The sequence below is a fragment of the Heloderma suspectum genome, chromosome 5 (genome assembly GCF_057233095.1).
Source record: "Heloderma suspectum isolate Gila_16-S chromosome 5, 16-S_ref, whole genome shotgun sequence".
In the NCBI taxonomy this organism is placed as follows: domain Eukaryota; kingdom Metazoa; phylum Chordata; class Lepidosauria; order Squamata; family Helodermatidae; genus Heloderma; species Heloderma suspectum.
In genome coordinates this window covers 45,102,307-45,117,671 of record NC_139462.1, presented here as the reverse complement: position 1 = coordinate 45,117,671, position 15,365 = coordinate 45,102,307, and the positions used below count along the sequence as shown (strand labels likewise).

The 15,365-nt window shown below is 40.9% G+C and overlaps 1 protein-coding gene across 1 annotated transcript in view; it reads left to right on the top strand.

Annotated features, from left to right (window-relative positions):
* The window catches only part of PRSS12 (serine protease 12), an 82,888-nt gene extending 69,655 nt beyond the window's left edge, over positions 1-13,233 (top strand). Inside the window, exons 12-13 of the mRNA XM_084855908.1 lie at positions 4,257-4,537; positions 10,824-13,233. Coding sequence (XP_084712034.1) covers positions 4,257-4,537; positions 10,824-11,131 — 589 coding nt within the window. The 3' untranslated portion in view covers positions 11,132-13,233. The remainder of the gene's footprint in view (positions 1-4,256; positions 4,538-10,823) is intronic.
* Positions 13,234-15,365: the final 2,132 nt, after the last annotated feature.

The following is a 15,365-nucleotide window of genomic DNA, read 5'->3' as shown; positions in this document are numbered from 1 at the left end:
TGTCCTTTTTAAAATGGGTCACCCAGAACTGGACACAGTACTCCAAATGCAGCCTGACAAAGAAAAAATAGAGTGGAACTATTACTTCCCATGATCTGGATGCTTCTGCTTCTGCTAATGCAGCACAGGATTGCATTAGCTTTCTTAGCTGCTGCCTTAAACTGCTGGCTCATATTCATCTTTTGATCCACTAAGCAGCATTCCTATGGCTGCTAGACAGCGGCTAGACGGCCGTAGGATTTTTTGTTTTCTGGGAACCAAGCTCAGAGCCAGCACTCCGAGGTTGGTTCCCAGAAAACTGCCTCCCCGCCCCCTCCCCTGCTGCCTCGTAGGCGGTGCGGTTCGTCCCCGGCTCCGCGCCTGTAAGAACAGAGCGGAGCGGGGGAAAGGGGGGCATTCCTGGGGGCGGGGAGGGGATGGCAGAAGCGCCAGTACGACACTTCCTATGCACTGTCTGGCCTCCCCCCACCTCCGCGCTCTGCCTGCCCTGCACTGGATAGTCGGTCGCCTCCGAGTTTGGAGGTGACCGACTATCCCCATAGGATTGCACCCTAAGACACCTAGGCTCTTTTCACATGAACTGCTACAAAGTCAGTTCTCCCCCAGCCTATACTTATCCCATGCTATTGTTTCTATTCCCTCACACAAGCACATGGTGACCAGGTTCAGACAACACACCGCGACCGTGGGTGCCAGATTACATGTGTAACATGCACTCGGGAGTTGTCACGTCATGCAAACCTGGCGACCTGTTTAACCCTAAAACAGACCCTCCCATAACCCATACCTGCTGGGTTCGCATGTCATGACAACCCCCAAACAGGGGTTGCATATGAAAAAGGGTGGTGACATGTGTCCTGTGAACAGCCATGAGAACATGTCGTGCGAACAGCCCCAGTGAGACACATTTCTCTTATTTTCCGAGTAATCTCACCTAAAATCTATCAAATTATACAGAGGGCAGATATTCTGCTCTATATGTTGATGAAGCTACTTGTGTTTTACATTTTCTCCAAGCTAAGACTATGGTAACTAAGTTCTGGTTCATATGATCACTGTGGATTAAATAAGCCACTGTGGATTAAATAAACCACAGTGGCTTGTTTAAGCCGTGGCACATGCCAGGTGCCATTTGGCTAATCACCTGCCTGGGCATATCTTGTTGTGTCGTCTGAACGAGGGCAGCATCATGGCTTGTTGGAGGGGGAAACAACCCTCAAATAACCCGAGGGCTGCTGTAGGGTTACTTGAGGGTTGTTTCCCCCTCCAACAAGCCATGCCTCCTGGGTTTGGATGACACAACAAGCCACACCCAGGTGGGTGATTAGGCAAATGGCACCCAGCACGTGCTGCAGCTTAAACAAGCCACTGTGGTTTGTTCAATCCATGATTGTGCAAACTGGCCCGATTTCTTACTTTTATGGGGAGACGCTTGCTGTTGCAATTTCCCTGACATGGGAAATTTTATATCAACCAGAATAGGGAGCAGGATGGGTTTACTTATCCACACAGAGGGATTTTCAACAGGACTCTTTCCTGCATCATGTATTAATGATGCTAATTAATCTAAAGGTTCATCTAGCCCTGTGTGTACTATACATTACTATAGAAAATCTTCTACCACTCATCCTTTTAAAAAGATACAAGCAAAGCCACATATAGTGTTGGAAGAGAGACGGGCCATTTCCTTGCAGTTATTGTCATGTTCTAGCAGATCAGTTGTGATTGATTCGTGACATTACTAAATGAAGTCAAAGAAATGTATTGATTTCTGTCTCCCAGCCATTCAGAAGATGGCTGGGAGAATGAATTACAAGTGAATTATGCCAGGATTCTAGGCTGAGAGGTCACTGGAAAATACATTTCCTTAGTACTTACAGCTTATTCATGTCACTGTTGATATGAAACTATTTCTTGGTTTGTTCTGTAAAAAACACCATAGGTGGTTGTTGTGTGTGTTTTAACAAAAATGATTGGGATGTCTAGAATTGCATAAGAAGCAATGGAATCAAATATCTTTTCTAAATTCATCTCTTGCTAACACAGACAGAGGGGCTTCTCATTTTAGGGGTGCAGGGCTTAGCGAGAGATTTATATATATCACTGTGGAATTATGAAACTTGACAACGCAATCTTCTGTACAACGCATCTAGGTAAAAGCATTGCAATGTTCCGTTGTTGTGCATCTATCTGCAAATCACTGTGTTTCAGCCTAACCTACCTTATGGGTTTGTTGTGAGGATAAAATGGTGGGAGAACCTTGTACACAACCCCGAGGTTCTTGGAGGAAGAGTGAGATAAACATGTAATAAATAACATAATCAAAGCAGGAAATGATCAGCATTAATGACAGGCAGCAGAGAAATCTTGACAGATGATGCTTTTCGACGCAGAACTTAGGAGTGTTGCTGATGTCAGATCAGACTGGAAATTTCAGTGGCATGACTCACATGCCAGAAGCCAATTAAGGGCTGATAGAATCTCCTTTCGAACCACAGTACATATCAAATGTCTAAAGCCTGCTCCTGTTTCCACTAACATCAATGGGCCTTTCAAAAGGAAGCAGGTCATTTTATTTTTATGGGGGATTTCAGTGAAAGTGATAAATTGTTTACCAATGAATCACTCTCAGAATTGTCATTTGCATGTGAAAAAATAATGTTAAACAATGCTTCCTAAATAGTGGCCTATCGATCACAGGGAGAAGTGAGAGTACCAGAAGCCAGACAATTCCTTGCAAAAGAGGCAATGTTCTCCCTTCCTTCCGATATTATAGTACTGCCTTCCCCAACCTGGTACCCTCAAGCAGTGTTGGACTACATATCTGGGTGTGTAGCTGACCATGCTGGCTGAAGATGATGGGAGCTGTAGTCCACATATTTGGCAGGTACTAGGTTGGGAAAGGCTGTTATAGTAGAACAACAAATATAAGTCCCAAATTGGTAAATCAACTTCTTAGATTGACTCAGGATGATTTCCATGTGGGAGCATATTGTGTAAAGAAAGGGTTTTTTAAAATCATTATGAAATGATAATTTTAGAAATCCTTACTGCCCTTCACAGTACCCTTACTCCTCCCATCTAGTGCTACCTGTGTCCCACTATATGACTATTGAAAACTATTCATAATTTCCCACGATTTCAATGATAAGGGTGGCTTAAGCTGCAATTTAAAAGTACTGTCAGTCAGAAAATTATATTTATAGGCCATTTTCCAAAAAGTTCACATAGTTCATGAATCCCCTCTTTATCTCAAATACCATGCCTTAGTTTTCATAATTAATGTTTCTGGGTCAAAAGTTAATACTGAAGTAATTTTCAGCAGTCAGTTAGGAAGGTTCTGCTACATATTTTGTCTAAAGAAAATAGATAGCTTTTAAAATGAGTTCCTGGAACAGACAAAATAAGTTAAAGCCAATAATAAAAGGCTAATGAAACACTTAAGGGGACAAATAATCTCTGTGTGTGATTATATATTCACACACACACACACACACACACACATTCATTCATTCATTGGGAGAAAAATCCCCATGATTACATGGGTCAGAGTTTTTTTGTTTTTTGTTTACATTGCCAGATGTTATTATTTAAAGTCTGCTATACCTTTTTCCATTTAAAGTTCCAGACACAAAGGAAGTATGCTGGGCTTTGAGAGAGAATTATGCAAAATATTAGTGTTGGAACAGAGGTTTTGCTATCATATGTTTTCCCCACCCCTTTATTTTATTTCTCAGTGCTAGAGCACACCCATAACATGCACACTCTGAAACGCACTTAAGACAATGCATTGTTTCTTGGGTAAAATTATTTTACCCCTGTAAAACAATTTTCCTTTTGTAAAAATAATCTGTATTGATTATATTGGCCATAGGTGACTGGATTGACTCTAGTTTAACATCACAAAATGTAGAGGTTTCTGTTTTAGAACAAACTACTTGCACAAATCTTGTATCTTTAATGAAATTTTCGTGAGGTGTCTTACTGGAGAAGACCAGGTCCACAGAGGATAGATTGAAGGTACTCCGGTGACCAACTTATATCTGAAATAATTCCTGAAATTTCTGTTCTGACCAGGGATTCTTGAGTCCTTCAGTAAAGGTTTGGAAATGGCTAGGAAATTTCTGATGTATTGCTAACTAGTAGTGTCTACAAGCATAACAATTAAAGCCCCCACCACCTGCCCCAGTATTTTCATCAGTGCTGTTACAGAAGTAACATGTTACTCCTATTACGTTTTTAATTCTTCTTTTTAGGTATGGCAACAACACTCGGAACTATGTGGTACGTGTTGGAGACTATCACACATTGGTACCTGAGGAGTATGAGGAAGAAATTGCAGTACAAGAGATTGTGCAGCACAAAGAATATAGGCCTGATAGCAGTGACTATGACATTGCACTAGTGAGGCTGCAAGGACCTGAAGAACAATGTGCTCGGTTTAGCACTCATGTCTTACCTGCCTGTTTGCCAGTCAGGCGAGAGAGGCCACAGAAAACTGCCCCTAATTGTTACATCACTGGTTGGGGTGACACAGGTGAGAGTGTAGATTTGTGTAGATTTATCTATTTATTACATTTTTAGACGGCTCAGTAACTGAAGTTTTCTGGACGTGTCACCCCATCAGGTCTCCCCGCCTTGCAGCTGCTCTAAGGGTTTTTTTTTTTTTTTAAGGAGGTGAATCCAAAGCATGGAAAACACATTCGACGGGGAGATCTAATTTAAGCATCAGTGGAATTATTATGCCTTGCACTTTACTACAAACATAAAGTACCACTGTCCCCTGAAGTGAACTGTTAATGCACCCTGAGTTTCACAATTTAAAAATGAGAAATGCCATTAATGGGGGATAAAGTGATAATTTCTCACCAAAGGCCACTTTGGAAATGTTTTATAACCACAAGACAACCATTCTTTACGTAGATGTAAATGAAACGATGTGCACAGTGATATACCAAGAGACAGATTTTGGCAAGAGTGGCCCTATCCATTAAGAAAACGTCCCCAAATGGAAAGCGCATGTTCCAGGCACAGCTCGTGTGTCCTACCAGGGAGGTGGTTGAGTTCCCCCACACAATACCCTGGAAGTGCTTCCTCTTATCATGTAAAGTCAATATCCACTGGTAAGACTGCAGTATCAAAACTTTGAAGAGTTAGGAAGGTTATATCTTTGAGAAGTTCTGGTTGCTTCTTAACATTGAAGGTATTTCTGCTCATGAAAGGGCCCAATTTCCTCATCAGGTCGCACACCCTATCCCATGCTGGAAGGCCCCCCAACCCTCATGAGAGGCTTTCAGGGGCCACAGGGCGGTAGCAGTAAGGGAAAGGTGGGAAAGCCCTGTTCTGTGAGTAGAATTCCTCTCGCGTAATTTAGGATCAAAGCCATTGTCTCTTTAGAGAGTTTGCATTTTTCAATTCTCTTTCTGTATTGGTGTCTCTCTCATGACATATGCAGTGTTCAACTTTCCATGTCATTTCTACATAACAGTGTGATCAATGTATTCTAAAAGGGACTGCCCTTCTTTTTTCTTCATTTCATTTCTTTTCTATTACTTTCACTGCTGAATGAACCTCTTTCTTTCTTGTGCATTTCGTTCTGTATGGTAGATCATTCCCTCTCTTTAGCCTCCTTTTGAACTCTGGGATGGAACATGCAACTATTCTGGACTCCTAATAGCAAATTATATTAGTACCAAGAGAGGGGCTTGATCCCAAAAAACAATATAATGCATTTTGGCTTTACCTTATGCTTCCATTGCCTATTCCACTTCTCTGGTTTAGTAGCTAACTATATAGCTTCTGCTATTGGGTGGTATAAAAATATAATAAATAAATAAGAGCACAATCCTATGCATGTTTAGACAGAAAAAAAGGCCTACAACTCCCAGCATGCTCCAGCCAGCATTGCTGGCTGGGGCATGCTGGGAGTTGTAGGCCTTTTTTTCTGTCTGAACATGCATAGGACTGCACCCTGAATAGATATATAATCCAGGAGAAAAAACACACCTTTACAATGCTTAAGATCATAAAGCACCTGTACTTGAATTTTTTAAAAAATGTCACGCGAGATGTTTTTGAGTGTGAATGGGATGTTCCTCTACAAAATTGGCTCTGCCTTTCAGCAGAATTTAACTTTGTTATACTAGCTTCATGATTTTTAAAATGTATTATTTTGTTCTTTCATTCAAGTTGGCAGAGAAAAAAAGGGGTTGCCAATGCTTGCTCTCTTCTTGTATTCATTGATGTGTATCGTATGAACAGATGTCTCTGAGTTTATTCATTATGATGAGGAACAATCTGTAAGACTACTTGCACATCATTAGTTTATTGTAATATTTCTGCTTAGCTTAGCACTTCTAGATCAAAAGGAATTTACATTTTAATTAAAGACAATGAAATACATGAGTTTACACAAAAAATGCATCCAGGATTTTTAAATCAACAATGCTGCCATTCACTTTAGAAGAAAATATAGCATTACAGCGATTCAAGTGAGTTCTTACAATGCTGCAAATTCAAGGACTTTTAGACTTACTGGAACATTTGACTTTCAAAATATCACTTATGCAATTTGATTGTCAATCTAGACCTTTGGGACTGCAGGGGCATTGGATGTACATTGTTCTGTGTTTTTCAATCACAAAAGAAAACCATAGTCACTGGTTACCTTTCTTAGGGGAAGCAGAGTTTCCCTATCAATAAGGTGAATCCTTTCACAGTTGGGTCTTCTGTTCTGACCCATTTCACACTATTGCCCTTAATCAGTTGAGCAATTAACAATGCAGCAGTGTATCCTCAAATTTAAAAAGACTGAGCCACAAAATTCCAGGAATTCATTTAACAGGTCTCTCCACAAAATGGCAGCCACACATCCCAAGCACATTCCATTAGTGAATCCATTGATGGCACAGGCATCTTTAATTGCATTGCTGACATCTTCTTCAAACCTTAGAATAATTTCACAATCATTTGTTTGCACTGAGTCCAGGGACAAGATCAGCTGTTCCTTCAGAAATGTCCTGTTGCCATCTTCAGTCTGTGCTCCAATCTCACACAACTGCTGAATGACTACCTTAGTAAGTTTTGCCAACTACAAAAACAGGTGACACTTTGCTGCAGATATGTTTCCTGTAGGTATCGCATCAATTCTGCTATAGCAGCACCATATACAATTTGATCAGTGCACTGCAGATTACTTCATGGGTACATTCATATTTTGCACTTCTTGCACGTGTGAAAAAACATGTCTAACACTGTTTATAGTACTTGGCTTCTAATGCCACCAAATCTATTGAGACAAGCCTTTTCAACAGTGCATCATTCTGTTATCCAATGCCAAGAGCTGAGGCTGACACCAATGTTTCCTTTCCTATCACAGAAGAGACTATTTTTTGGCAAGTTCCTCCAAACTAGTTTTTGGCACATAACTTTCATATTTAGGGGCTTCAAGCAGCTGGTCTGATTCTTGCTGACACAGTACAAAAATGTCCCATCTCATCAAGGGCAGTGGATGAGACTCAACAGGGTCATCAACACCAAGAAGCTAATGCTTTCATTTTGACATCTGTATTAATCTAGAGGCCTAATCTATTTAGGGCCCAGTCAAAATAGATTCTTTGGATTACTATGATGAAACTAGACCACTTGTGAAAGAAGCTTCTTTCACATTGATAAAAAATGGATGCAGAATAAAAGTACAAAGAAAGTTCACGCATCTCTTCAGCCAATGAAGTAGCCCTCTTCATCACAGCTGTGTGTATCCCGAGGGGCCTAATCAATAGCATACAAGACATCATTCCCAGGATCAAAAGTTCTCCAGGCTGGTTGTACACATTTCTTACATGGAGTGAGACCAAATTGGTTAGGTGGCCTCAACCCAATCTGTTATACCCTTTTCTGATATTTTAGAACATGCAGAAAACATCACAGGAAGATAATGAGTTACCTTCCCGATGACCGACAGGTCCCAACATTCCAACACAGTGGGAAAGAAACCTTCTTCATCTATCTCCTCAGTGAGATAAAACAGTAAAGCAAATAGAGGAAATTAGGCAGCTGTGTAACTGTTGACATGAGGATTACACCCTTATCAGTGTCAGCTAGCAATTGTTAACATGTGGACTGGTGCTCTTTTCATACCAATCTCTCTCTTGTGTAAAGCCTACAGAAGCTGTCCACTATATGTGGCCTACTCTAACAAACAAAAGTTCCCTTTGTTCTATACTAAACAGGCCTTTATACATTTAATAAACAGCATATAGGACAGTGTGTTAGGGATGTACGAAACACCTACGTGGCTCCATGCTGGCCAATCTGCGGTGGGCGGGAGGTGCTCCGTCCTTCCCCCTGGAATCCTCCCCGGCCGGCTCCATGGCGACTCCGTGTAGCCGCCGGCTGGGGCCGCCCGCAGCCAGACATCCGGCAGCTGGGCTGCACAGGGACACAAATGGCGGCTGCCATAGCCGCCGCCATTTGTGTCTGTATCTTTAGCCATGATAGGCTACGTAAATACATACGTAGCCTATCACGGCTAAAGACACAGATGCAAATGGTGGCGGCTACGCCATTTGCGTCCCTGCCCTGAGCCGTGATAGGTTACGTAGATACATACGTAGCCTATCACAGCTTGCCAGGGACGCAAATGGCAGCCGGCATAGCGGCTGCCATTTGCGGCCGCAGCCTGGCAGTAGCTGGAGCTGCCGCTTCTGCCGGAGCCGCCACCACCGCCAGGTAGGCTCAGTTTTGCAGGGCTTTCGGGGTGGGGTGGGGCAGGTTGCTCCGTTCCACCATGGTTTCTGGGGGGCTGAATTCACTGGAATTCGGCCTCCCTGGGATCTGTGGTGGAATTCTCTAACATCCCTACAGTGTGTCAGTTCAACACCTGACCTGACTCCTCACCATTTCTCAAACTCACTACATCTTCTCTGCCATCTATCCTCTATTGAAAGATTAGGCAACGTTTGGGGCCATCGGCACATTTGACAGTTTGAGAAACTATTGTGGGTGCCACCACAAAATAACTGCCAAGAGAGGCATGGCAAAGGACAAGTAATTTGCCCAAAAGACTGCGTACAAGGCAGAAGTGAGGTCTGAGCCCCAACATGTTAAACAACTCCTTTGAAGCCACAGTTTTCAGCACCAACATAAACCTATTTCATAGCAAAATGTGTTAATTAAAATAAGTTGGAGGTGTAGTGCACCTCATCGGGCACCAAGAAAGAAACCACGTTGACTACCCCTGCTCTGTGGGATGGTCTATTTCATATCTGCAAAACACAACATGGAAAACTAATAGCCCTTATCTATTATTATAATATTAGCTATTAAGGAAAATTACACTCTGTGATTTCAGAGCACCGGACTCTCCCTCGGCCTCCCCTCACTAAATTTTGGATAAGCATATTCTGAAAGTTAGATTAGGATTGGATTAGACTGATCTTTATTTATAAGCAAACATGGAAACACATAATTTTAGATATATAGATATGACATGTCCTATAACGGCCTCATGTGTGTATGAGAAAATTAATGTCCTCAGGTTTTTTGGACTCTATGACTATCAAGTATCTGAAACAAGAAGGAACTGTGGTTGCCAGAAGTGAACTCTTTTTTTTTTTTTTTGGTGTTCTCCTATCCCACTAGTGGGGAAATGCAAAATAGAAGGCTGAGGAATAAGTCATCCATGAATGAAACTTATGGAAACTTTATTTTTTGACAGGTATGCCAACACTTTCAATTTGGTTTGGAGCCTATCAGTATATGAGTTAATATCCTATCCTGTTGTGCAGTTTTACAATCAGCTTTAACTAAAGTGATCATCTTTTAACATTTCATCTTTTTTTTTCTTAAGCATTATTTTTGATACTTGGACCAATCACTTCTCCCGCTGACTGAACTGCTTCTGTCAGCAATTTCCCCCTCCTTCTGCAGTCTCTACCCCCCCAGATGTGCTCCAGAGGAGCAGGTCCTGTTGCATGATGACGTCTCCTTCCATGACATTTGATTTCAACTAATAAACTGCTTTGCAAAAGCTAAGTTTGATCAGGACAAAGCTTCTTGCAAGAGCTCAACTCCTCTGCAGCTTAATTAACTTAAGTTAGCAGAGACATTATAAGCTTTACAAATGTATAAGAACAGAGACAAATAACAATCGATTTTTGAGCCTTAAATGTCAGCATGGTGTTTTCCTTATTTAATTTTGCTTTTCACTTCACTCTTAGAATATGATATCAGTGAATTAAAATTCCTGCTTAGCGTAGTGAGCTTAACTGTCAAGGGGCAGTCATGTTTAGTTTTAGGGGCAGCTTATATTGATCATTTCTAGGTTTTCAAATGATAGTAAATGTAGGATCCCTGTAACATAATCTGAACACCCCTGTGTGGGGATGGTGCTATCATGCAAAACCTACTAGTGTGCATCACAGCACATTGGGTTTGGGATAATGGAAGGCTGTGAAAGTACACTTCTCTGATGTTAGTTTGTGTTTGTGTAGGAAGACGTTAGTGCTAGAAAAACATAGGGTTCCAGCTTGGCACAGGAACAGAGAGCAAAGCCTAATAACAAAAATAACGGTAATAAGTTTACAATATCATTGACATGGCTGCTTTTCAAAGTTGGGCGAGCACTGATTTATTCAAGCATAATTTATTCTGCGTTATTACACCAAATGCAGCTGATGCAGCTAGTATGACAGTATATATACACAAATGATGTGTTGGTAAACTTTCTGCACTTATTAATATTGTTTGGTGAAACAAAAGAATTTAACCGTAAACATAATCTTCACATTCAGTATGTTAACTCCAGTATCTTCCCGCCTCAGGAAAAGCCTATTCAAGAACCTTACAGCAAGCGGCCATCCCTCTACTTCCTAAGAGAATTTGTGAAGAACGCTATCGGACAAGGTTCACAGGGAGGATGCTCTGTGCTGGCAGCCTCCAAGACCAGAAACGTGTGGACAGCTGCCAGGGGGACAGTGGTGGGCCGCTGATGTGTGAACGCCCAGGAGAAAGTTGGGTTGTGTATGGGGTAACCTCCTGGGGTTACGGCTGTGGAGTCAAAGACTCTCCTGGTGTCTATACCAAAGTTTCCTCCTTTGTACCTTGGATAAGAAGCATGACCAAACTATGACTATCCCAGGCCCCACTGTCAGTACAAAGCTGGGACACACTGTGGATGATGCACACGTTTTTCTGTATGCACAGGATTTTAAGGTATTTCATCATAAAATACTGTTGACTTGGACTTGTAACTCTTACATTCAAACAAAGGGGAGGGGAGTAAGCACACTTCTCCAGTGTCCCCTCTGTAGATGAAACCAACAAATAGCAGATTAAATAGTTGCCCAAATCAGTACAACATAGACACTATACACCTGTGTAATGGGAGGAAGTTATACACATAATATTCATATACAAAATTTACTTAACAAATAGTTCCCATTTTTAGGCATGGTAAAATACTCATAGCTGTACTGCCTGGAGAGACTAATCCTACTGGCCTGAAATGTTTGACACAGACTCGGCATTCTTTGTGTATTCAACTCGTAATAGCCTTTATCTTTTCTTTGTGCAATGGAATATATGGAGGCTTCAGATGCAGTGGACTGTCTACTACTCATTTTTAAAGTTAGATTTTTACAGCGTAGGACTCAGTGACCTGGTTCACATGTCACAAGTACCCATGTTTTTTTTTTTAAAAAAAACACAGGTAGTCCTGAACAGCCGCTTGCCCCCTTCCGCTTTGCTAAACAATCCAGGAACTTTCCTGGATTGTTCGCTGTGATGGCACTCTGAGCTGTTGAGTGTTTTAACCCATAGTTTGTTGGGCTAAAACTGGGTTGTGTCTCCCTCAACAATCCAGAGTGGCGGGTTAGGATGTCACAGCAAATGGGGCATTACTGGGTTGTTTAGCAAAGCACAGCAGAAGCAAGTGAGCAGTTGGACGCTAGCATGCTTGTTCATTCCCCTGTAGTCATCACTGCCCATGGTTTAAACAATCCATAGTCAGTCATGACGTGTGAACTGGGTCAGCGTTTCATGCTTTTATATAACTTAAACTCTTCTTGGCTCCCGCTGCATAATGCTAGATTACTGAAACAATTTATCCTGCAAGAATCACAAGTATATTTTGTCACGATTATCCATTCCTTTTTAAAAATGTAGTTCGCAAAGGCAGGGGTATAACCTTAATAGATGTAACATTAAGGATTTGCTTAATGTTGCCGTCTTCTTTTTAAAGGCAATTGTTAAAAAGCTATCTGCCGTACAAACAGCCTGACTTTTAATGAATTATGGTGATGTCACTATCCTAGTAGTTTCTTTGAACTGTTAACATAGGAAACCGCACATTATTTATGAACTGCATGTAGTAGGATTATCTACAAGACCATTTAAAGTTTAGTATGTTTCTTTTCCAACTGAATTTTGGAAAATGTTTTAAAAGCTGTAGCAATAGCTGTGCCAGGAGGGCAATATGTGATAGTCCTGATTCATATTGTTTATGTACATTTGAAGGTAAAGTGCAACCACTAGTAATGTCTACCTTCTACTCAGAAACTCAGTTTATCATAATGTGTTGGCCTTGGATACTTGTACACGGGTGTGTCGTTGATCTGTTTCATGTATGGCTTTAGGTTTTGTTGCAATGGTTATCCGATATCACAGCTTCATTTAACAATATAAAATCCCTTTTAATATTTGGCCGCTTTTGGTGATGACCAAAGTATACTAATGTGGCAAAGGGCTATGCCCAACTTGAAATGTATAAAATTGATGCTAGATGTGTTTTGCAGTATTTGCTGTTTGCACCTTGAGGCTTAAGTAATGTTTGGCCATTTTTAATTTCAAGAAACAAAGTACTTCTTTTAACAAAATCTAAACTTGCTACATTGATTCATTTCTATTGTTAATAAGTCACCTGGTGAAGGGGAAAGAGGCTCATCTGAAAGTGTGTTGACATGCCAATTGCCTATCCATGGTGTTTTTTTGTTAAGCCATACTGCAAGAGCTGTTTTCACAAAATTTGTAAATTTATAATTTGTTATAGCTTACAAACTGCAGTTGAGTTAGGTAGCAAAATGTATTGTAGCATGAATGAAAGTTTAGTTAGCAGTGTGCTTAAAATCTCATCCAGAAAGCTTTACTTTCCACTATTAACGGAATTATCTTCTTATGCTGCTTTATATTTTCATCAGCGGAGCCAACTTATACAATAAAATGTGCCACTAACTGAAATCCTTCTTACACTTTGGCATATCTGCCACATGACATACTCTGTTGTTAGCACCAGGCGTCAGTTAGAATCTGTACGCAACTGCGGCCATTTTTCTGTATGCCCCTTTGAAATTACGCCACGGAAGTTTTCCCATTCAGTGTAATTTTGTAAGCCTAAAAAAGCTGGGTTTTCCATCAGGTAGTTGTTTTTTTAAGTTCACATGATAGGGAGGCTATAATTTGTTTTTGCAGGCTATTGTGTAACTCTTTTCAAGGCTTTCACTTAAGCATAGGAACTCTTATCTACATTGTTCATTGCTGCTTTCAGCTGTTCAAAATGTAATACAACAGCATTTTATTTCAAGTGAACTAACCAGCAAGCCAATAGCTTCAGTTGCCATTTAAAAAGCTACCCATATAATTCTTATCAGTAGTACTCAGATATATGCATCACTTAAACAGATCCTATCCATATTTATTCAGGGCCCCACATGCACCTAAGATTCTATTTATACTTCTTCCTCCCCACTTCTACATGAGATAGGTATCTTGATTTATATTATCTATAGAAGCTGAGGCCAATCCCCTCTCCACTCAAGACACATCAATTCATGTGACCTTCACTTCTCCATTTTCAGCTACCTGAAGGTTTTGCACTTGTCAAGCTATCTTTTGTTTTGCTTTATTATGCCTCGAACTGCCTCTCAAAACACCTATATTATGTTCCTTCTCTTCAAATTTCACCTCAAACTGAAGCTCTGGTACAACCCCTTAGTCCTGTTAACTCTACTGCAAGTAAACCTTAAGCATGACATAACCTAATCCCATCCCATCTTGTTTCCTGCACTGAATTTTAGGCTGTAAAATTCGGGGTGAGAGAACAGGTCCTTTATTTACATAGCACCTATAAGCATGCCTCTTTACAAAGTACAAGAGAACAAGCTCTAAGGTGCTTGTAAACTAAAATCTGACACAGGAAACAGAGGAAGGGGTGGGAGATGGAGGCAGAGGTAAACAGAGAAGGAATATGCAGTTTCAGTTACACACATGTAAGCTTTGGGCTAGACTACATGCAATATGAATTACATCTCTTGTCCTTGAGTGCAGTATTTTTCAGAAATAACCAGAACAGAGAGCCTAATCCAGACTCTAACCTAGACTTCCCCATCCTGACATCCTCCAGATGTTTGGACTTCCAACTCATATCAGCCTCAGCAAGCATAGCCAATTGTCAGAGGAGTGCTGGGAACTGTAGTACAAAAACATCTGGAGGGCGCCAGGGTGAGGAAGGGTATTTTAGCATATGGGGATGTTCACCCCTTCATGTGCCTCACTACTGCCCTCCCAATCTGGATCAAACGCTCACATTGATGATTTCAAGGGTTGTGAGGAATCCTGCATGTAAGGGCAAACCATGTAATTAATGCCACATGTAGTTTAGTCCTTAGTTACAAGTTGCTACTGTACAGCATGGAAACTTCATTTAAAGTTTTGAGGGGAGATTTTCCTACTTCTTTCTGGGGGTGACAGGAGCTAACAAAGGAGCACACAGCTAGGCACCCAAGATGGAGTTGAGTCTCGGGCACCTAGCAACAAGATACTTTGTCATCTTTTACTATATAAAGGAAGCAGTGAGGAACAGGACTGACAGGAACATGCTAGCATTGAATACCCTGGCATGAGGCCATGTTAACAGTTGCTGCAGTCTTCATTATATTGTGCCTTCAGATTTTGCCATTTAAAGTGTTCTATTCCTTTCCAACACATTGCATATCACAAAAAGCAACAGGCCAATTCTATTAATATTTTCTCAAGTCCCATTGTTTCAATGGGACTTACTTCCATGCAAGTGTAGATTAGATTCAGCCCAAATCAGGTACCACAGTGGCATTCTTGGTGGATGCCTCAACCTCCCAATTATGGAGCTCCCTTCCCTTGACGAATCACTAAGCTGTATTTACAACTAAACATAAACTTTCTATTTAGTCCAAATACCTTTTCCCCAAGCAGCTCCAATGAATTGAATTGAGAAGAGTGTGCATAAATCACACACACCATTGAACTTTTGTATCTATAAATTAACAATGCAGACTAAAAAGAATTTCTTCATTTGTATTTTAATATATCAAAACCACAGCATAAGGCAATTA